This window comes from Pelodiscus sinensis, chromosome 3, assembly GCF_049634645.1.
Source record: "Pelodiscus sinensis isolate JC-2024 chromosome 3, ASM4963464v1, whole genome shotgun sequence".
Lineage (NCBI taxonomy): Eukaryota > Metazoa > Chordata > Testudines > Trionychidae > Pelodiscus > Pelodiscus sinensis.
In genome coordinates, this window is record NC_134713.1 from 92,091,892 (window position 1) to 92,115,325 (window position 23,434).

General features: G+C 40.0%; 1 protein-coding gene across 6 annotated transcripts in view; it reads left to right on the plus strand.

Moving 5' to 3' along the window:
• The window catches only part of LAMA2 (laminin subunit alpha 2), a 502,508-nt gene that overhangs the window by 406,690 nt on the left and 72,384 nt on the right, over positions 1-23,434 (plus strand). For all 6 annotated transcript variants that reach the window (XM_075924144.1, XM_075924139.1, XM_075924141.1 and 3 more), the window contains 4 exons: positions 550-688; positions 10,481-10,583; positions 21,889-22,005; positions 22,880-23,062. In XM_075924144.1, coding sequence (XP_075780259.1) covers positions 550-688; positions 10,481-10,583; positions 21,889-22,005; positions 22,880-23,062 — 542 coding nt within the window. The remainder of the gene's footprint in view (positions 1-549; positions 689-10,480; positions 10,584-21,888; positions 22,006-22,879; positions 23,063-23,434) is intronic.

Consider the following 23,434-nt stretch of genomic DNA (forward strand, 5'->3'; position numbering starts at 1 on the left):
AGTATCTCTGATCAAACTAACATGCTAGAAATAGCAGAAGACCTGCAGCAGGAGCTAATTACCCTGAATATATACTCTGGCAGTTAGCCCTTCATTCTGCTGCATCACAAATTTTAGTGAGTTAGCATGGGTACTTCTTCTCAAGATGAAAATTGAATCTTGAGCTTGAAGTGGAGCTGTACTATGACTTGTCTAAGATCACCCAGGCAGTCTGTGGTGGAGCAAGGAAATGAACATGGGCTTCTGGCATCATAGGCTAATGCATCATATGCTAATGATTGAACCTCTCCTTTTCTCACCGTCGAAGATCTCATTAACGCACAGTGTAAAACCCTATTATTTTTCTATGTGACACTATAAAAATAATATTTGACACCCCTCCTCTTAAACACTTAGCATCTATGCTCCAGAAACCTCAAGTATGGCATTATGTACTGGCACCAATCATAAGAAATCTGAGCTGTTTGGCTCCAAGTACCAATCCATTTTGTTTTGTTGAGTCACAACAGCAGTTTTTAATGATGTGCTGTATCTTTTTCACCCTAACAGAATCCTTGCTGAAGCTAAAAACCTCTCATTCAATGCTACTGTAGCTTTCAAGGCCTATAGCAATATCAAGGACTATATTGATGAAGCAGAGAGAGTCGCCAGGGAGGCCAAGGCCCGTGCAAATGAAGCTCTGCAGCTGGTAAGAAAAGTGAATGGTGTCTTCTGGAAGGGAAACTAAGGCTGCTTCTATAACCCAGGGCCCCTGCCTACCCTTCATTTCAAATTCTATTATCTACCATCCTACTTCTTTGTCTGTACCCCTCCTACTGCAAGAGCTCCACATTCTGAGATCATATCTCCATATACTCCTGGTCTATAAACCTCCTCATCCCATTTTCTCCTCTCTGTGCCTCTTATAATATCCTTTTCTGGACTCTTTCCTCTTTACTTTTATTCCTGTCTCATAGCCTTCCAGCTAGCAACTGCTGCAACAAAGCCTCCAGACAGAAGCAAGTCAGCTTCTCTCTGATGAATGTGTACCTTGTTTGTATTTTAAACTGTGTTCTGAAGAAATCTTCAGCTTGGGTCCTTGCACACTGGTTCCCTAAAAATATTTAAGGTCATTTCTCCACAATAAGGTCACTGAAACAGAACAGAAAGGCTTTTTGGAACAGTGCAAGAGCTCCACATTCTGATATCATATCTCCATATACTCCTGGTCTATAATCCTCCTCATCCCATTTTCTCCTCTCTGTGCCTCTTATAAAATCCTTTTCTGGACTCTTTCCTCTTTACTTTTATTCCTGTCTCAAAGGCAAAACAATTTTTAAACACTATATTTCCAAAATGTTCCAAGCTTCACAGAAAAGCTTCTCCCCCATGATGAGATGCAGCAAGTAGATGCAGTAGTCAGGGGAATTGGTTCATTGGGAGAGACAGGGCGGCTAGAAGGGTTTTAAATGGGTATTATAATGGAAAGAACTACCTCTGCTCCACAACAAACTCATGAGAGGCAGAAATCCAGGGATCTTTGTACTAGAAATAATGAAGGAGTTAAAAGCCTATTTATGGAGGCAAATATGTGACCAACTGACACATCACAGATACACAGGCAGAAAATACCCCTGCAGATGACAGAACAGAATGAAATTGAAAAGTCCCTGTTACAGGTAAAGATATCACAATGATGCAAATAGCTAACAGAAACAATACTAAATCCCTGTAGAATCAGAGTTACAGGGCTAGAAAAAAGGAAAATGTGACCAGTCCATACTCATGAATGAGTTAAGAAGGTCTGGATTTTAATTCGGAGGTAATCGCAGTTTTATTTACTTCAAATATTAACAGTTCAAGCATCACTAATTACTGACTTTAATCTCTTGAAGGGAAAATGGTGCCTCACATATTAGTAAATGCTGATGATCAATAAACATAGTTTCTGTCAAACTTACCAATTTTAATGCAAAGGCAAATAATGAGTAGTGGGTTTATTTTCAGAATAAAAAATCAGAAAAATACCTCTATCTTTTGGTCCTATGATGCCTCAGAGACAATGAGGGAGACAGATGTTGTTATAGTGGATTAGGAAAGAAGAGAGATGAAATAGTCAGGAAACAAAGCAGGTGATTGCTATATGTCTACAAAAGGGCATATGTTAGAGAGGCAGTGAACCAGCTGATTATACTATAGCAAGAAAGTGAATAGATAATTTGAAGTGGAATAAAGAAAGGATGTAGACACTGTGATATAAATAGATCCAAATGATTAGCAAGTGAGGAGACCAAGGCAACATTTTTAAAGGTGCTCATTTCTGTGAATTCAATAGGTATTGCCTTATTTGTGATATGCAAGTTATATAAACTAGGGATCTAACTGATAGAAAAATAGGAGTGTGCTGCCCATTTTAAAGTAATATGTTTTAAGTAAGTTCTTCTTGCTAAGTGGTAAAATAATTGAATCTTAGAATCTAGTGCTGGAAGAGACGTCAGGAGGTCATCGAGTCCAGTCCCCCTGATCAAAGCAGGACCGAATCTAACTAAATCATCCCAGCCAGGACTTTGTCAAGCCAGGACTTAAAAACCTCTAGAGATGAGATTCCACCACCTCCCTAGATAACCCATTCCAATACTTTCCACCCTCCAAGTGAAATAGTTTTTCCTAATATCCAACCTAGACATCCTCCACTGTAACTTGAGACCACTGCTTCTTTTTCTGCCATCCATCACTACTGAGAACAGCCTCTTTCCATCCTCTTTGGAACCTCCCTTCAGGAAGCTGAAGGCTTCTATCAAATCCCCCTTCACTCTTCTCTTCTGCAAACTAAATAAGCCCAAATCCTTCAGCCTCTCCTCATAGGTCATCTGTTCCAGCCCCCTAATCATTTTGACTGCCCTCCGCTGGACCCTCTCCAATGCATCCACATCCTTTCTGTAGTGGGGGGGGAGGAGCAGAACTGGATGCAGTAATCCATATGTAGCCTCACCAGTGCCGAATAAAGGGGAATAACAGCTTCTCTAGATCTTCTGGAAATGCACCTCCTAATGCACCCTAATAGCCTTCTTGGCTACAAGGGTACAGTGATACCCATATCCAGCTTCTCATCCACTGTAATCCCCAGGTCTTTTTCTGCTGAACTGCTACTTAGCTAGTCCATCCCCAGCCTGTAATAATGCTTGGGATTCTTCCATCCCAAGTGCAGGATGCTGCACTTGTCCTTGTTGAACCACATCAGATTTCTTTTGGCTCAATCCTCTAATTTGTCTAGGTCACTCTGGACCTTATTCATGCACTCCAATGTATCTGCCTCTCCCCCTAGCTTAGTGTCATCCTCAGATTTGCTGAGGGTGCAATCCATCCCCTCATCCAGGTCATTAATAAAGATGTTGAACAAAACTTTCCCTAGAACCGATCCTTGGGGCACTCTACTTGAAACCACCCACCAGCCAGACATCAAGCAGTTGATCACTACCCGTTGGGCCCGACAGTCTAGCCAGCTTTCTATCCACCTTACAGTCCTTTTATCCAATCCATACTTTCTTAACTTTCTGGCAAGAATATTATGGGAGACCATATCAAAAGCTTTGCTAAATTCAAGGTATATCACATCCACCTACTTCCCCATGTCCACATAGCCAGTTGCCTCATCATAGAAGCTAATCAGATTGGTCAGGCATGAATTGCCCTTGGCAAATCCATGTTGATTATTCCTGATCACTTTCCCCTCTTCTAAGTGCTTCAAAATGGATTCCTTGAGGATCCCTTCCATTATTTTTCCGGGGACTGAGTTAAGGCTGACTGGTTTGTAGTTTCCTGGATTGTCCTTTTTCCCTTTTTTAAAGATGGGCACTACATTTGCCTTTTTCCAATCATCCGGGACCTCTCTCAATCTCCATGAGTATTCAAAAATGATGGCCAAAGGCTCTGCAATGACATTTACCAACTCCCTCAGTACCTTTGGATGCATTAAATCCAGACCCGTGGATTTGTGCATGTTTAGCTTTTCTAAATAGTTCTTAACCCATTCTTTCTCCATTGAGGGCAGCCCACTTCCTTCCCATACTTCATTACCTAGTGTAGTAGTCTGGGAGCTGACCTTGTATGTGAAGACAGAGGCAAAAAAGCATTGAATAGTTCAGCTCTTCCAACATCACCTGTCACTAGGTTACCTCCCTCATCCAGTAAAGGCCCCACATCCTTCCTGATCACCCTCTTATTGCTAACATGCCTGTAGAAACCTTTCTTGTTACCCTTCATTTCCCTTGCTAGCTGCAATTCCAAATGTGTTTTTGTGTTCCTGATTACTCCCCTGCATTCTTGAGCAACATATTTATACTCCTCCTGAGTCATCTGTCCAAGTTTCCACTTCTTACAATCTTCCTTTTTGTGTTTAAGCTTGCCAAGGATTTCCCTGGTAAGCCAATCTGGTCACCTACCATATTTGCTTTTCTTACTGTGCATCGGGATGAATTGTTCCTGTGCTTTCAATAAGGCTTCTTTAAAATACAGGCAGCTCTCCTGGACTCCTTTCCCCTTCATGTTAGCATCCCAGGGGATCCTGCCCATCAGTTCTCTGTTTGCCTTTCCTTTCCCACATAGTATATAATAAAATACCTACTTCTGTATCATACAAATTCTTACATAGCACTGTGATGTATGATCATCTTAGAATTTTATTTATGTTAATCTAAAGGATGCTTTTAAAAAATGAAGTTGACAGTGTTAAAAATCAGAACTAAAGGAGACTGAGAAGCATTGCAGTAGCAGGAAGCCTGATAGATGAATAGAAAAGATAATCCAAATTTAAAAATATGACAGAATTCCTCCCATGTTTTATATGATGGATTCATTCTCCCTTTTAAAAGCAAAATAAATTAATCACAGATGGAAGACTCTCCAGCATTCAAGCAGCTTTCCATGGCCCATTACCTAGCCTGGGTGATGATGGTGATCAGGTTAATTGACTGAAAAGTTGAATCATGTTAAAGGATTTGGCTTCTAGTTCAGAGTTTAGAATGACAATTTTAAAGTGATGCTTGAAAAGTTATTTTTAATGTGATCACTCTTTTTAAAAATGTAGGTGGAGTCTCACAGGTGGTTGGTGAACCCCTGGCTTGAGGAGGCTAACTGCCAACCCGGCCCTGTCCACCAGCGGCCCTGCTCTTTCCACACCCACCAGAGCCCAACCCTTACTATGGTTTTTAACACCCTGTCCAGTGCCCCAGCTCCCCTATCCAGGTGGTCTATGGCCTCTGTCTCAGGCTAGTGCCCCCAAACCTTGAAGCATTGATCAGCATGGCCTCAGCCCCAGCTAGCTGTGGAGCACCAGGTGGCCAGGCAGCATGGCCCCAGCCTCCTCTGGCCCTGAAGTGCTGAAGAGCTGGGCAGTGCCACCTGGCCTGACCTCAGTTGGCATGCTCCCCTTTCCCCACCACTGAAGGCCCTCTTGCTGAGCCACGGCCCAGTACTGGATAGATAGCATGGCCAGAGCAGCCCCAGCATTGGGAAGATGGGCAGCTTGGTCCACATGCATGGACATACCACAGCCCCCAGCTTGTCTGCCCAGCCTCTGGCCTGGAAATAGCAGGCAGAAGGGAACCTAGAGGTGGTCATGGGCAGGGACTTTTTCACGCCTAGGATACCCATTCACAATGTGCAGTCTACTAAGCAAGATCAAAGGACTAGGGCTTGGTCTCCACTGCAGAGTTAGATTGAAACAAGACAGCTTACCTCACCCTTCATATGTCAGTGTGCATGCTACAGCCTTTGTCCTGCTGAGACAAGTGCTATACTACACCAACATCATAACTGCACCTCCACAAGAGGTCAGTGTAGCTATGTCAGTGTAGCTAGATTGATGTGGTATAGTAGACACAGGGGCTACATCTAGACTGGCCCCTAATTCCGGAAAAGTCATGCAAAGCAGGTAAGTCAGAATAGGGAAATCCGCGGGGGATTTAAATATCCCCCGCGGGATTAAATAAACATGTCCGCCGCTTTTTTTCCGGCTTGGGGAAAAGCCGGAAAAAAGCGTCTAGACTGGTGCGATCCTCTGGAATAAAGCCCTTTTCCGGAGGATCTCTTATTCCTACTTGAAATGCTTTGCATGACTTTTCCGGAATTAGGGGCCAGTCTAGACGTAGCCTGCATTTCTTACATTAGCTGGTGACTGTCATTCTTCTCAGCCATCCATTTACCATCATATTCATTATAATATAGAATTTCTGTTGTATGTAGTATTCTCCTTCCCAAATGACAATCAGCTGAAATATCCAGGAATTTGTAATATTTTTGTTGTAATTTGATTAAATGTTTCCTTTTTCAGATGTAATCAAATTTTGTTCTCAGAAGGATACATAACACCTATGGAAGTACAAATTAGGCCACTAGGGGTTTGTGAAGTAATATTTTTCATTATTATTATTATTATTATTATTTTATTATTATTATTTATTACAGTAACACTCAGAAGCCCCAACTGAGATGGGACCTCATTGTTTTAGGCAGTATGCTAAAAACGGGAAGGGAGAATGGAGAGGTAAAATGACGTGCCAAGGTCAGAGGCAGAACTGGAAATAGAATCTGAATTTCTGGAGTTCAGTACAGTGCCTATTTATTGGCCCTCACTGATTCCCTTTTTCTATTGCCCTTTGTTTAGCATATGGACTGATATAGGACATCTAAACACCCTATCAATCCATATGTCTAAACACAGTGTCAAATAAAGGAGTTCACCATCGCACATGTTTGCCTATGCACATGAACATGCATGTTGCACACAGTAAGATATTGGTAATGTCTGTGCTCTTCATTAAGTTAATATCTTATGAGCCACAAATCAGCAAAATGCACATTTTCTGTAAGATGCTTTGATTGGTTCACTCGTTTTGAATGACATGTTTCCTTTTACAAAAAACAGGACTATGTAGCATTTTAAAGACTAACAAGATGGTTTATTAGGTGATGAGATTTCGTGGGCCAGACCCACTTCCTCAGATCAAATAAGCTCATCACCTAATAAACCATCTTGTTAGTCTTTAAAGTGCTACATAGTCCTGTTTTTTGTTTCATCTACACCAGACTAACACAGCTACCGTATTTTCCGGCGTATAAGACGACTTTTTATGCTAAAAAACATCCCCCAAAAATCGGGACTCGTCTTATACACCGGGTATACAGGCAGTCCCCGACTTGCAGGTACGAACGGGGCTTTTCTCGCCCCGGAGGACACAGACTGCAGGACCTCGCGGTCCCGCCGCCCGTGTACTCCGGGGCGAGAAAAGCTGCTCCGCGTCTCCCTGGTCTGCAGACCAGGAAGACGCGGAGCAAAGCCGCTGCCGGCTTCCCCCGAGGCTTTTCAAAGCCGGGACCATCTCCAGCAGACCAGGGACACCGGGAGCAAAGCCGGGGAGGCGGAGGGGTCCCGCGCCTCTGAGGCTTTGCTCTGGCAAAGCCGGGGAGGCGCGGGACCCCGCCACGGCTGCGGCTTTGCTCCCGGTGCCCCTGGTCTGCTGGGGACCATCTCCAGCAGACCAGGGACACCGGGAGCAAAGCTGGGGAGGCGGAGGGGCGCTGGGGCGCTGTCGGTTGGCCTCTTAAGGGGGGGTAGTCTTATACGGCGAGTATAAGATGAAAACCTATCTTTTAACTAGAAAATTAGGGGGTCGTCTTATACGCCCAGTCACCTTATACGCCGGAAAATACGGTACATTTCTATCAGTATTTCCTTTTAAATTGTTTTGAATCTGTACATCTCTGTTTATCTCTGAAAAGATCTTTGTAAAACATTATCTTTAGTGTTTGTAGTGCAATCAGGGTTTCTGGCACAAATATCAGCCTGGCCCTAATTACTCAAACCCTTATTCAACCTGCAGTATGTTTTTGCATTGCAAGTGCAGCCTTTCTACTTCATTCTATCAGATATAAACAACTTTAATAGTCAGTCAAGCAAGCCCAGTGAATTGTTAATAATTACTATCATGATCATTAGATCTGAAGTTCCATGTGCACAGAGTGATCATTCCCTAGCTTTTGTAGCTCAAAGGGAAAAGAAACATAATCGTATTTGACAGGTGTATCTGCTGCCAGAACTGGCCAAACATGCCTCCTTCAGGAGCAATTCCCTCATTGCATTGGAGCTCAAGTAAAGATTCTTCATGGCTACTCTTTTAATGGATTATGAGCGTCATTTTTTCTATATGTGCAGTGAATTACATTAGATATTACTCTATGTTAAAAACGGAGATCTGAAGATCCAGCTCTGCAGTTTTTATGGAATCAATAGTTTCATGTGGGTCTGTGAAGCTTGGAAGTGTGGAATGCTATTGCACAATAATGCAGCCACATGGATTTTGATTCAGGGGAGCTCCTAAGCACATGCTTAATCAGTCTCTATTCAAGAAAGCACGTATATAAGTATATGTTTCAGTCCTATATGATACCAAGGAGCCTGAAACTGGTAGCTGTGTTTATATGGAGTACAGGACATGAAGCAATAAAATGCTCCCTTATAGAGAATCTCATTATGAGAGTGTATTGACTTTCCAAATAATTTAGGGTTTCTGACAAAATTTTGATGTGGGAAGGCAAATGTATAGGGTTAGTGTGTAACAGAGAAGTGAGAGAGATATGCCAAGTGTACAAAAATATGACCTCGGGGTATTTTTAATATAAATATTCAATAATAATAGTGTCATTTAATTGGCATGTATTTAATTGTTAAGAACATGTTTCTGCCCTGGAAAATGAAAAGTAGTTACTTCTTAATTGCATACTAGTTACAAGGCTATGACCCATGACTAATATAAAATGTTATCTGGCTGTCAGGAGTACTCACAAAGAAATGCAGTGTGTATTATGGAGTGACCAGAGTTCATTATCTCACACTGAATAGTAAATGATTCATATTCCAGAGCATTTCCTAGCAATTTAAAATATTAATTTAATTTAGTAAAACAGTTTTCCTATCTGTCAACCATTGAACTGTAGGTACAGCTTTGTGTATTTCTCAAATAAGATATTTTAAATAGCATTTCGTAGTTAAGTATTTCAGATTTAACTTTTGTGCCCTCCTAAATCTATTTTTAGTCATTTCACCTTCAGTGACTTGATTTGGTTAAGAAATACAATTGCTACGAGGAAGTCTCTTGGTCTATATTAAAGTCTGTGTTGTGAGATCTAACCTCTTTATTAAATGTTTTATAGCTGTTGTTAGCAAGATGTTTAGGTTGAACTTCTGTAGTCCCAGCCACAGATGTTGCCAGATCAGAGAGCCTCTGGACCAGAGACCCTCAGTGGCTGGGAGTGGCAGCTGGCTGGGAGTCTGGGTGACTGGGAGTCCAGCTGGGATTAGGAACAGAGCCAGTTCAGAAACAGGACGAGGAGCAACCAGGAGTAGAACTGGGCTGGCAACAAGGAGCAGAGCTAGGTTGGGGGGTCAGCAGCAGGGAGATCAGCAGCCAGAGCCTATCTGGGGCTAGGAATGGAGCCAATCCAGCAGCTGGCCTGGGCCAGCAGTGGATTCAGGGCAGCAATCCTGAGCAGAGAGCCTGGTTGGGGCCAGCAGTGGCCGAGCTGGTGTCCAGGAGAGGCTGGTGGTCCTTCCAGGAGAGCCTGGAGCCTGGCAGCAGTAGGGTCAGAATTAACCACAGGCATACACTCATTCAGGACTGATCAAGTCCAGAGGTTACCTGACTAGGGAGATCCAACCTGTATTGAACTGTATTATGTTATTGTGCCTATAGTTGCAGGAAGAAATTTGGATTTAAAAAATATGCTTACAAAGATTTGAAAAAAAAATCTTGTCCCAGATTCAATTCTGCCTTCGCTACTTTTAGAAAAAAAAATCCTTTCTTTCTCTATTCTTAACTTTATCATTGACATTCCAGGGGATCCCTGCTTTCTTGTAAAAATAAACATCTGCTATATATTTGAGATGTCTAATCTGTGTGACCATCTATCATGGGTCCATTTGTTCAAGAACTCCTCCTAAGTGGTAAGGAGCTAGAACCACCAAATTTGGTCTGCAGCTTCCTCTTATCCTCTATTTAAAGCAACGTCAGGGTTTTATTGTGCCAGGATAATGGAATGTGCCTGGAATTCAGTTGTTTCTCATGAAATGAAAGAGAGGGGTCTAGTAGGAGGGCCGATTATATTGCAGAATGACCATAGGACGGCAGTAAAGGGCCAGAGATGAGGACTGGGACAGCCATAACCCTATTGGGCCAATAGGGGGCAGAGGTGGAGAAAGGGATAGCAATATACTATATATTTCAGGGAGTTTGTCTGTTTGTGTGTGTCTGTCCCCTAGTCATTCACCCCCCTGTGGCTGTGCCCACAGCAGCTGTCTTGGCCATGGACATATGGCCTGGCCCCAAGCTGATGCAATAATTTTTCAACTAGATCTTCCTCTTATACTTTTATGTTACTTTGAACTTGCCCTGAGCCAGCTTTAAAAATACTTTTTTTGTGAATGACATTGCTTGTTGTTCTGCAGGCATCTGGTCCTCAAGGATCATTGAAGGATGGTGCCAAGAACTCTCTTCAGAAAAGCTTTAGGGTTCTGAATGAGGCCAAGAAGATAGAAAGTGTTGTTAAAGGTATGTGTCCTGTGCATGATATTCATTTTCATTGGTAAGCTGCTAAGATCGGTTGTGGTCCTAGTGCCAGGAGGACGCATAGAAGGGAAATAAAATTTTTTTAAAGGCCAGCCTGGAACTGAGGTGTCAGTCGGTGAATACAAACTAACCCTCCAAGAGAGATTGTGACTTAAATATAGGGCTTTGAACCACTAGGCCATTCTAATTGCAAGAAATGAGTGCATTTTGTAACTTTTTGTCTAGTTATATAAAACTAGCTTCTAATTATGACTGTGGACCCATGCAAAGTTTTAATGCAGTATTATGTTCCTGCATGGGCTACCTGGGCATTGGGTCCAGGCATTACGTGGAGCTACTAGTAATATAGGTGGACAGGTAAGGGGGTAGGTAATGGTGGAACTTTAACTTCACCCTCTTTCACTGGGTACAGTAGTGATGCTTAACTATAGGTACTGGCTGTTACTGGCCAGCAGTAAATTACTTCCCACCACCTATGAATAAGGATGAAGAAATGTAAACTTTGCAATGAAAAGCTATGACTCTTGAGTCACAATATGACAATGGATAACTCATGGATTAGTGGTACAGCTGGGCAGAGTACTAAGAGTTTTTCAACTGAAAATTTCAACAAGAAGAGGAAGAATCATTTTCATCAAAATTTTCATTGGAAGATTCCAACTTTTTCTTAAAAATTACAATGTTTCACTTTTCAGAAACAAACCATAAATGTTAAGTCCCAACACTGCAGATTTGGGTCTAACAACTGTTAAAAATCAAACCAATTTCAATATTTAGCCAAAAAAAATTTGTTTAGTGTTCAGTATTACAATGAAAAAAATCAAACTTTTGTTTTAAGAAATCAAACTCTTTCTGTGAAAATTTTCATTGACTCAAACACCATTTTCTGTTGCAAAGAAAATTTTGACCTGCTGTAGTTTATGCTGCTGATGGATTATTTCTTGCTCAGGGCTTTGCTTGAAGTCAGAAGCTAGACCTTTCAATAAATGTATTACTTTAATAAATAATAAAACAGGTCAAATCATATTTATATATAATGCATTTGAATATTTTGAATGTATTATTTGACCAATTTTAGCATCTTGCAAACAGTAGTAACTTACTTCTGTGCTTTTTATCCAAACAAATTATACATTTCTGAAAAGTATACAAAATCACTTACTGTAACACTAATAGAAGCCATCTCTGGATGTAGTAAAATATAGTATCTGTTTAATAATGGTAACAAACTTCCATAACAGCTAAGAACAGGAAGTGAAGAATACCTTACCTGAATGAAATGGAGGGGAAATTTTTGTTAAACATAATTCAGTTACCCACTTCAAATTTGGCCAGTACTCTGAGGTTCCCACTCCGGGCTTGTGGGAAATGTTAGAGGTCTTTAATGATTCTAGTGGTCTGAACCACCATTTTTCTGTCAGCCACAGAAAAGCTGTATACACTGGCTCACATTCTTGTTAACCTTTTCAGAGAATCCTGGTAGATTGGTAAGGAATGATTTCCATTTACAAAAACCAATTTGACCCTTTCCCAACAAATTTTCTTAATCTATATGTCTGACACTATTATTCTTTACATAGTATAGTATAGTACAATGTGTATATGAAAATAACCACAAAGACAGGAATTAAAAGTCTTTGGAAGCCTTGACAAGAGACAGATGTGGAACCTGCAGGGAAAATGAAAAGTTGGCACTCTGGAAACAGAGAGACTGGCATGATTTTCTTACTGATGAATTGCAAACTCATCATAATATCTGAAAGTCAAGTTATGATTTCTTATAGTTATACATCATCACTCGAAAAATATCAACAACAATAAGATTCTGGAATCAGGGTCTAGCTAGTTATTTCCTTGTGGTGTGCTAACATTAGTTATACATTATTTTTATTAGTACATAAACACATTTTGTTCAAAAAACAATTTGGTCCAGTCAGTTGGCCCTTTTCCTGCAAAACTCCCATTGGCATCAGGTCAACTGTAGTGCAAAAGTATAAGGTCTAAGGGATCAGACCCAAAGGAGGTAGATTTTAGAGAATCTCTTTGGCTTTTTGCACTGAAACTTATTTTGGCAGCCCTAGGAATTCAGCCAACAGAACATATTTAACACACCATAAGTTGTCAGGTTTAAGGAGGTCATTTATTACATTTTGCTATCATATTCTCTTTGGGAATTAAAAACATTTTATCACAGTCTGAAAGTGAAGAAGGTGTGAAAATCTGTAGCACTGACTGTTTGTAAAACTGAATGTGCATTGTGGTTGCCAATTCAATAAAATCTATTGTGTGTCTTAACCATAAGTAAGTATATAGTGATATATTATGACATTGGGGAGCAGTCCACGGTAACATCTGGTACAGATCCACAATCCCTTGGAAGGTGAGGCAGAGGAAGTAGTCAGATTAGGGAAGAAGGAGGTCTACCTCACTGAACTCCCAGGCATTCAACTAGAACATCCCTTCTGGGGTAGAGCTTACTCCATCATGCACTGTTGGCTGGTTTGCAGACCAGTGTGTATGGAACAGCAGAGATCTCGCTCTATCTCCTGCATATCCACTTCGATGACTGCATTTATTTTGAATACATGGTGTCATAAACAGGGTCTATTTTAATCTATTGAGAGTATTATGATACAGGATTCTATGTACAGAGAAGTAAAGAAGGGTAATATAATTAATGTTTATGGAAAATAAGTAAGTCAGACTAACTTGTTACCTTTTCCCGTGAATCATAGCAGCACTTAGATTGGGTGCAGAGGGAGTGTATGGCTCTCATAGTCAATGTTAAGACCCACTTCGTCAGATGCATCTGACGAAGTGGGTCTTTGCCCACAAAAGCTTATGCTCCTACACTTCAGTTAGTCTATTAGGTGCCACAGGACTCCTCGCCGCTTTTGCAGATTCAGACTAACACGGCTACCCCTCTGATAGTCAATGTTGTATGCAGTTGACACATACCTCTCTTCGCATGCTCTTGTTTTATGTGTGCATTACTTTAGTAGTACTGGTAAAGAGAAAAACTACACGGACAGAAATCAGAGGAATCTGGCAACCCTGCACAAGAGCAACAGTAAACAAAATGTCTTGCAGGCCACACATAGAACCCCGATGGGCTCCATGCAGTCCACAGGCTGCAGGTTGTCCACCGCTGAGCAAGAGTAAATCTCTGACAATTTTTAACCTAGGTTTGGATATTTTTTCTAAAAGATCTGCTTTAAGAATGATTTGTGGGAAGTTCTAGTGTCTGTGTTGCACTGGAGGCCAGAGTAGATGATCAGAATGGTCCTGTCTGGCCTTTGAATCTATGGCTATCTGAAAAAGTTATGCAGCCTATATTGGAACAATTATTTGTTACGGCCACCATTCCACAGTCCAAGACATTTTGTGCTCAAAATAAAAAGCGAGGACAGAATTTGTCTTAGATAAGTGCGAATTCCATATATAAACTTGGCCTTGAGAAAGTTCATTACAGTATAAATTACATATTGAGGAGATGTTTTAAAATATACTTCAACTAATATTTTGTTCTTACCAAATTCACAGAAATGAAAGTGTAAATAGTGTGACATAGTCACAAAACAAATCTAATCCAAGCAGAGATGGAGCTTTATAAATTCACAAATTAGGTTCTCATCTACATTCACACAACCCCACTGAAGATTAATGGAACTGATGGTTTTTCATTAGGTTCTTTAATAATGATTTATATTAAAATTGCTTTCTAGAGGCATAAAACTTTAACAGGTCATTGCATGGATTCTGAACATAATGAAATACAGTCTCAAATTCCACCTGCCCTGCAAAAATCAGTTAAAATGTGTGCCCTGAATGCAGAGTAAGTGCAGTGAGCAGATTTCCTCTCTCCCCTTCCCATCCCCCCACTTTTACATCAAACTAATGATGTTACCTGGCATTCCTGTATCTGTTGGCATTTCTGAGATTAAAAGTGTGAGCTGAGATTAAAAATAATAGAATGAAACCTCCTTAGGATTCTTACAAAGCTGTTGTCTTCAAAATCCCTACTGAAAATACAGAAGTGAAAGATGTATGATGGGCACTCTATAAAGAGCTGGTAGACACAAATGATCGTTAGTTTAGAATTTCTCTCTCTGCACTGCAGGTAGTACATTAGTTAAAGTAATGAAAACTCGTAAACCACTCAAATAATATATCCTCCAGGAAGCCAGGCCTAAGCGATGAGGAAGATGGGAGTGTTTTCTTGATACTTTATGACATTCCCTTGATTTGTGGCCAATACACTAGTTATAAAATGACTATTAATCAAGAAAATGCCATATATAATTTCCAAAATGGGCAGAAATAGTCCTAACAGTGCAAAACTTCTGACAGGAGCCATTATAATGGAGGTTTAGTCATTTCTTTCTCTGTGGACTGAAGGTTAGAAGGAATAAACCTGGTGGGAGAAGTAGATTCTCTTTGCCTAAGTGTGGAAATTCAAAAATTTGGCCACTGGTGAGCGAATGCAGCTGCCTGCCAGCTTTTTCTGTGTCTGTACCTTGACAGATTCTCAGCTTGCCCAGAGCAATTTGTATTCGTTATAATTTATTTAAATTTTTAAAAATATGGTTGCTCCCGTGCAGATTGGGGATTAAATACGGGTTTTCCAAACAGATCAATGAAAAGTGAAGCAAGATGATGTACAAACCCCTTTGAGTAGGAGATGTAATGTCAGGTGGCCTCTGAAATCTAGCACATATCATTTTCTTTAATTTAAGAATTGACAGCTTGAATCCACCCATCTGATGACAGATGCACGTTTTTAGCTAAAACATTTCACTTCTGACAAGTACAGGTAAATCTCACACAGGGATTTTGTCCCTACCTGAAGTGGATTTTAGCTTTTCTAGTGTGTTTTAATCACTAAATAGTGAACCATAGTAGATTTCCTGCATTAATTTTGGTAACTAACATATTCTTCAGTGCAAAAATTACTATCAATACTAAATATACTGGGATTTTTTTTAGTAAAGATTTGCTCAACACAGGCTACATCCCCCTAATTACATCTCTATTTCTTCTGCTTATTCCTGTCTCCAGTCTTGTATATTCTGTAGATAAAGCATTAGCTTGGGACTCATAATCCTCTTTTATAGGATAAGACTGTGGGGAGCAAGAATTCTATTTGTGAAGGAGCAAAACAAATGTAATAAATGCAGTAAGATATACACATAATTTCAGCAGCTAATTTGGACAATACTCAGCCAACATTGTCCACTATGTATGCAGTCTCTGTGGTTTTAAAACTACTCTTATTAAAATAATCTAACAAAGCTTCCTTCTTCATTCTTTGGTGTCACCTATTTAACCATGTGCTCTTTGTGATAGTGCCTTAGACAATTTCTCACGAATACATGCATTGGGCCATGTTACTATAAGAACATGCTAACATAAGTTAGCAGCCAATTTAAGGCATTTTAATGGTACAATGCCATTGCAATTAATCCGTTCCCCAATATATAAAATTTTCAGAGACCTGAACTACTCAGACATATAAATGGATAAATCATTCCCCATTTATATGTAGCTTCTTAATCATCTACACTACTGAGGCCATTTAAAACATGGGGAAATGGTTTTGCTGTTGTGACTCCTTTCAGTTAATTTCTTTTTCTGCTGTGTAGACAATGCTTTGTCCCGTAGCATTGCCTTTACAACAGAAATATAAAAATGATTTGGTGCTCTTAATACAGGTCACAGGAACAGCTGTCCACTGCACAAACTGCTACCACAGCCAGCACTAATTGGCATTCTTGTGCAGTCTCCTCACAGAGGCTAAGAACTGAATGGGTCTACAAGGAGTAATCCTGAAGGCATTCAGCCACCTCAACTTCAGTGGGAGTTGAGGGTGCTCAGCATCTTACAATCATTAATCCATTTACTTCTCCCAGGGCTGAGGTAAAGCATATTACCTGAGTATTGTGGACAAACTTATATTGCAGGTACCCATGTTGTACCTATTCCCTAGCCAACTGAAGGATTTTGGTCTCCAGCATCTTTCAGTACTAAATATTTCAAGTAGAAGGAAATTTTTCAATGTTAAATGAAGCCAGTATATGTAGTGACTAATATACCACATGCCTGGTCAATGCTAATAAAAAGTACTGTTGGAATGATAGATTTATAACAGGTTACTTCGTAAGTTTCATAAGTAAGTTTCAGAACTTTATTACTTAACAGACGTTTTAAGAGAACTTCTCATTAACAATGAGTAGTCGTATGGCACCTTAGAGATGAACAAATTATATAGGATCATGAGCTTTTTTGGGTAAGTTCCACTTCATCAGATGAGTTGAAGTGGAAATAACAGACTCCAAAATATATATCGCAGCAAAAGACGATCCTGTCAATTGTAGGATCTGTGTTAATGAAGCTAATTAAGTGGGCTGGATGTGTCCCATTCATAGCTTTTGATAAGAAAATGTGGGTGTCAAAGGCAGGGGAAACTGGCTGGGTAGCGTGTTAACCAGTGAATGTCTTTATTTGAGCCCAGGATAACAGTGTCAAATTTGTAGATTAATTCCAGTTCTGCAGCCTCTCTGTAATTGGGTGCTGAAATTCCTGTATTTTTAAATCCCATGATTGTGTGACCAATTATGTGTGTTACCATTTCTGATGTCTGATTTGTGTCTATTTATTCTTTGTCACGGTATATATGGCCAATATAAATAGCAGAGAGGCATTGCTGGCCTCTCTGAGACTTTTTCTCATTATCGGTGATTTGAGGAGCTCCTTTCCTTCCCTGCCTTTGAGCATGGGACTCTCTTAACATTTATTTATTGCTTTATTCTTCTAATACTAAGATCACACTATTAAAATGCATTTGATAAATTAAAAGAAAAAATATTAAACAGATGTCGTTTGAATATTCAAATATAGGCATTCCAGAGGGAATTAAATTATTAAAATCCATAATAATTATTTTGAAGCTATGGTTACAAAGCTGGAAGCAGAGTTCTGGAAACACTATGCTTCAAAAATATAGGAAGGGAATAATTAGCATAATTTCTGGATCTGGCAGGCTAAAGTGGAAGAGAAGAAACAATTTAAGATCACACAGCAAAATTATTAGAAACACCACCTGAAATGAATAAACTATGTCAGAATTATTAAAAATATTCTAAAGGGGACCAGAGACGTTGGGGAAATATCAGACAAATTTAGAAAATTAAAGGGATCTCATTAAACCTGTTTAGAAGCTGATCTTAGTAGATAAGAAATTAGTTCTGCTACATTCCCTGATGTCTTAGGACTAGATTCTGATGTCCTTACTCTCCTCTAGAAGCACCTTACTAATAGCCCCACTGACTTCACTATTCAGTGGGCTCTTAAGCATTTCAAAAGCTGGTGCTTAAAAATTCCAGCATCTGGGCACCCAAACCTAACCTTTATCATTCAAACAAGGTCTTTCCTCAACTCACCTCCCTGTCTCCCCCAGCTTTCACAAACGAGTCTACCTCCTGTTCTAGTTCCATTTAGCTCAAAGTATTTCCCACCCTCCTGCCAAAAATGAGGAGTAACATCAGTTCGAACCAAGGGGTTTGGTTTGAACTAACACGTCCCGGTGCGCACTTTCACTTTCGAAACAGCTGTTGATCGGAGTAACGCACCGGTGAGCTCGTGCTAATGAAGCATGGGATATTTAAATCCCCACTTCATTGACTATTTTGAATGCCTACATTTGCATACCTACTTCGAACTAGGGATACTCTAATTGTGTAGTGAAATGGTTTTGCAGGGAGCAATAGATTTGCTTGAGCAAGAACCTCATCCACTTCCAATTTCAAAAAATTTTCAGCTCCTCCAGGATGTCTGTTTATGCTCTAGTGGCTGTTGTCCCCTAGCCTCCTTCCTTTTCAACCTGTGACTATTTCTCTATTTCTTACCCCTTCTGGAAGTTGTGTTTCCTGTCCCAGAGTTTGTGTGGGTACACATGCTCTTCTGCTCCCTTTTCTTCCCATCTAAAAAATACTTTCTAAAATCATTATTAAAAGTACAAGCTACTAAAAGTTACAGTGTTAATACTGTTCTAATATATCACCAGCAATAGCATATCTAAATACTTTTATGTTAATTCATTAAAATAATTGGCCAGTCAATCAAAAACACGACTATTGGGCTGACAGGAGAGCACATGAGATTCAAGCACAGAGTATATGGTCTATCCAGAGATGTGAAGAACACTAAATACATGCTGTACACTTGGTCGGTGAATTTAGAACGCAGGAAGATAAGAATTTTTTGACACTCAAAATCAGTCAGTTCCCTGAAAGTAATTGATTAATTCAGAGTATCAGAGAGTAGATGTGTTAGTGTGTGTCCACAGAAACAATGAGAAGTCCTGTGTCACCTTAAAAATTAACAGATTTATTTGGACATAAGCTTTCACAAGCAAAAATCCACTTTGTCAGTTAAGGTGCCACAGGATTCTTCATTAGTTTTGTGTGCACAAAAAAATCTCCAAGCGTTTTCATAATTTAGGAAAATGCAGATCTTGTTTTTATAGGCAGCTAGAAGACCCTGTGTCCAGCCCATGGGCAAACAGGGCAGTGCCAGTAATGATCCCCAGGGAGAGGTGAGGAGGAAGCAACACACAACTGTTTGTGCGAGCACGCTGAGTAGTCCAGTGGTGTTTGGGGGTGCTGCCTGTAGGTTGGGGGGCACAGTGTTGTCCATCCCTGGTGGTGCTCCAGGGGAGGGCTATGGCAATGGGGCCAGTGAAGCTTCCTCCTCCCTCCCAATCTGGCACTGGGGGCCAGAGCTAGAGAGGAAGGGTTTGGGGTAGAGTGAGGTCACTTACCTGGGCCACTGGCCAGCAAGATGATGAGTCCCATCCCCAACTGGTCAATCTCTTCCTGATGTGGCTACCCCTAGTGGTCACTCTGCAGTACAGCTGTCCCCTGCTCTTGCTGCTCCCAGTGGTGACTGTGCAGTATCACGTCCCTACAATCAGCCCCCTCCCTTTCCACATTATGGAAAACAATCTAATTCTAGGCACATCCCATTTTCCTGCCACAACCAATCCCTGACCTTGCTTTAAGTTAGGCTAAGAGGAAGCTGCATACCAAAGTTGGTGGTGGTAGCTGTTACCATTTAGGAGTTCTTGAACAAATGGATTCACAGGCAGACAGGCAGAGTCTCAGACGGCCTCTAAAATGTATAGAGAGAAGTTTGCTATGGATCTTATTTTTTCTTAGATCTTTTTCTACAGTTTTCTTAGTGCTTATTTTTTTAAAATAACAATTTGTTTTCCTGTCTGTACATATCTGTCTTTAAGATATTTTAATCTTTTGTAATCTATTGACTGGTTTCTCTCAAACTACAGCCAGAAATGTTAATACCCATCAGTGCCAAGAAAAGCAAATATGCTTTCTTTAAAAAAAAATCTTTGGAATTCTGTAATAGTCACTGAGAAAATTAAAAGTATTTAATGACATTTTTTCAAATCCTAGTCTTACTATAATATTTTGTACAATAACTTTCACAGGGGGTCCCAAGCTTTGTATTAGTGCACCACATACAGGCTCCCCCTGTCTAATTATAACAGAGACAGCTGTGACACCCTTTTGCACAGATAACAGTGTCAAATTGCTCACTCAATAATTCTTCTGATAGTTTGGTAAAGTGAACAGTATACTGACACCAATTAACTCAGTCTTGGACTTTAGGTATGGCAGTATGAGATTTTTCAGTCTGTTCTACAAATGTCTCAAGTGTCTATGATAATTTAACTCACTCTGGGAGCTCTTTTGACCCTTACTCTATAATCAGAGAACCAGAAAGGTGACTTCCATTTAGTCTGGCAAATGCCAGAGGCATCTCTTTGAATATGTATTCAAATTTCTACTGAATTTAATTTCACTGAAGTTTTACATGTTTGAAGGTTAGAGTAAGAGTTTATACCCATTCCCTTTTTCTACAAATTATTTTCCATCTTTTGCTATCAGTTCAATCAGTGATTCTGATTCAGGAAATGCATTGCAGGGGGAAAATTCCCACTTTTCTTCTTCCTTAGCTCCAAAGAGTTCCATAACAATGGGAATAAGTGATTCAAAATGTCCCCCCAGATAAGAATTTTCAGGCTTAATTAGCATTTTCTTTACCAAACAACTCTGGACTTTTTCATCTACAGATTTCTAAATAACTTAAGTTGGAACCTCTCTCCATAGAGTGTGAAAAATCATTTTTATGTAGCATGTTGTTCCAACAAAAATATCATTGTTATGCAAAACGGTTTGTGAAGAATATCAGCCTTTCTGTGGAGGATGTTTCATCTTTTATGTGCTGATTATCACATTATCTGTTCTTCTGATTTGTACTAGTTTTTCAATGTAAACAAATTTTGATGTATGATTTTAACTACAAACAAATCTTCCCAATCAATCTGCATATTTCATTGTGACTTTTTGTTGAGGTCGCCTCCTAATATTGATCATAATGCTGCTAATGTAGTTTCATGTCCTTTCTCTATATATTTTATCAGCAGTTGTTTCCATATTTTGAAAAAGGCCAGCAAGAATTGGGAAATAGGCATGCTAATTGTGACAGAACACTACTCTGACTGAATTGTTTTATCACACAAAATGGATGAAGCATTGGCCCAAGATAAAGAAGAATTTGTGAGGTTACCATAGAAAACCTTGTGGGCTAGCTTCAGAGCACTGGACTGCTAATCTGGCTTCCTGGGTCCTCTGTCCAGTTCGCCATTGATTCACTATGTGGCCTTGAGTAAATCACTTAACGTCTGTTTGCCTTATTTTGTATACATCGCTTACAGGAGTGTTGTGTACATAAAATATTTTGAGAGCCTCAAATAAAACTCCTCCATAAGCACCAAATATCACCATATAGTAGTCTAAGGAAATCAAGCACAAAGGAATTAGAGGCCTTTAAAATACAGAAAATAGCATTAGTAAACCCTGGAACTGGTGGTGTAACATATGCTCATTGCAGTAACAGAGTAAATTAATTAAACATATGTATATTGATAACAGTTGTTCATGGTCGCTTTTATTAAAGTGGATACCAAATGAATGTGTAAATGTAACTCATGCCAGTTTGGTTTGGCACTCTGTCCCCGTCTAATGGCACCTAGGTCAGCTACATACTGATGAGTCTTCTGCAGTCCTGGTTAAGAAGCAGATGGCTTTTAGCTCATGAAGTAGGAGTTCATACACTAAATTTCAAATTTCCCAGGTTTGATTATGCCTGCCAATGGCTGGAGGCTGCACTGTGAGTTAAAATCTTTTGGTATGTGTGCTCTTTGCAGAAAATGGGGATAACTTGAACAGTATGCAGAACAGGTTGAAAAATGCTGATGAAAAGAATTTGGCTCTCCTGAGAGCTTTGAACGACACCTTTGAAAAGCTGTCAGCCATTCCCAATGGTAAGTACAAAAAGTGCTGAAGCACTGGGCTCAGCTATGTTTCCTTGTGTCATCTTGCATTGTTTAAAAAATATGTGTAGGTGTTACTCTTTGTCTACATACATACCAACCATTGGCTGGTATCTCAGCCACAGTGCCTCTTTCATTACGAAGGTATGTTTTGTGCAAGAGGGAAACTGACCTGAACATAAATGACTTGGCAACCCCAGAGGTATCCTGCCGCAAGAAGCAGAATTGCTTCCATGGTACAGCCTAAAAATGAATTGCCTAAGATAAAAGAGGAACAGAGTGGTGGAACAGGGGTTTGAAGTCTGATCTCCTGAGCCTCTGTTTAGTGACTTAGCCGCTAAGCACCCCACCCTTTCTGAACCAATAATATCCAATAGTTTCCAGAGCATTTTCATACCTAGCAGTGAAAATCATCTTGCTCAAAACTTTGTTGCAAAAGGTTAACAAATGTTCAATTTCACAGAAGTTCATGTAATTTGTAAGGGGCCACATTTTGATGAAAAATATTACAATAAATTATTTCACTCAGCTGTACTTCAAAGTAACCATAAACTATAGAGCAGCAGCGTTATGTGAATCATGTAGATTAATATTCCGTATTTTCTTCACCAACACATCAAAGTGCTCCTTCATACCATGGGTTTTGAGGATCACAACTTTCATTCTCAAGGTTAATCAGCTATTCCTAGCACAGGGAATGATTCCATAGAAAAATTAATCTGGCTAAGAAGAGATGTTTCATTCTCTACATTTAAACAAGGCTGAATATTTTGTTAGGTCAAGAAAGACATAGAGGCATAGAGGAGCTGATTCTGCCGTGTGTATTCATGACTGCACTGATATTTTGATCCTTTCTTGCCCCCAGACACAGCCGCAAAGATACAAGCAGCTAAAGATAAAGCTGGACAAGCTAACACCACTGCAAATGATATACTAGCTAGGATTAAAGAACTCAACCAGAATCTCCTTGGCTTAAGAAACAACTACAGCCAACTCGCAGATGATGTGGCAAAAACAAATGCTGTTGTCAAAGATTCCACCAAGAACAGTAAGCTCTTTATCTAATGTATATGCTTTCCCCCTCATTCCCTCAAAAGAAAGATTTTTCCTTACTGCTATGATGTGATTTATAAGACATCAGTGTTACATGATCTTACTAGAGTACACTGCTGTAATAGGAATCTTTTTACACAACCACCATATTATTATGCAGGCCGGAAAGATGAAAAAGTCTTTGAATCTAACAAGATAGCTGTTGATAACATAAGAAGAAAGTCTAGCATCAGCAGAATGAACACACAGTGGATGTATTTGCTCCAAAACTATTATTTAAATGGATGGAAGTGGGAGAAGAATCGATTAAGCTACTCTTGGTTGGAGATTCCACCTTTAGATTAATCTAAGCTCTGCCCCATCCCTG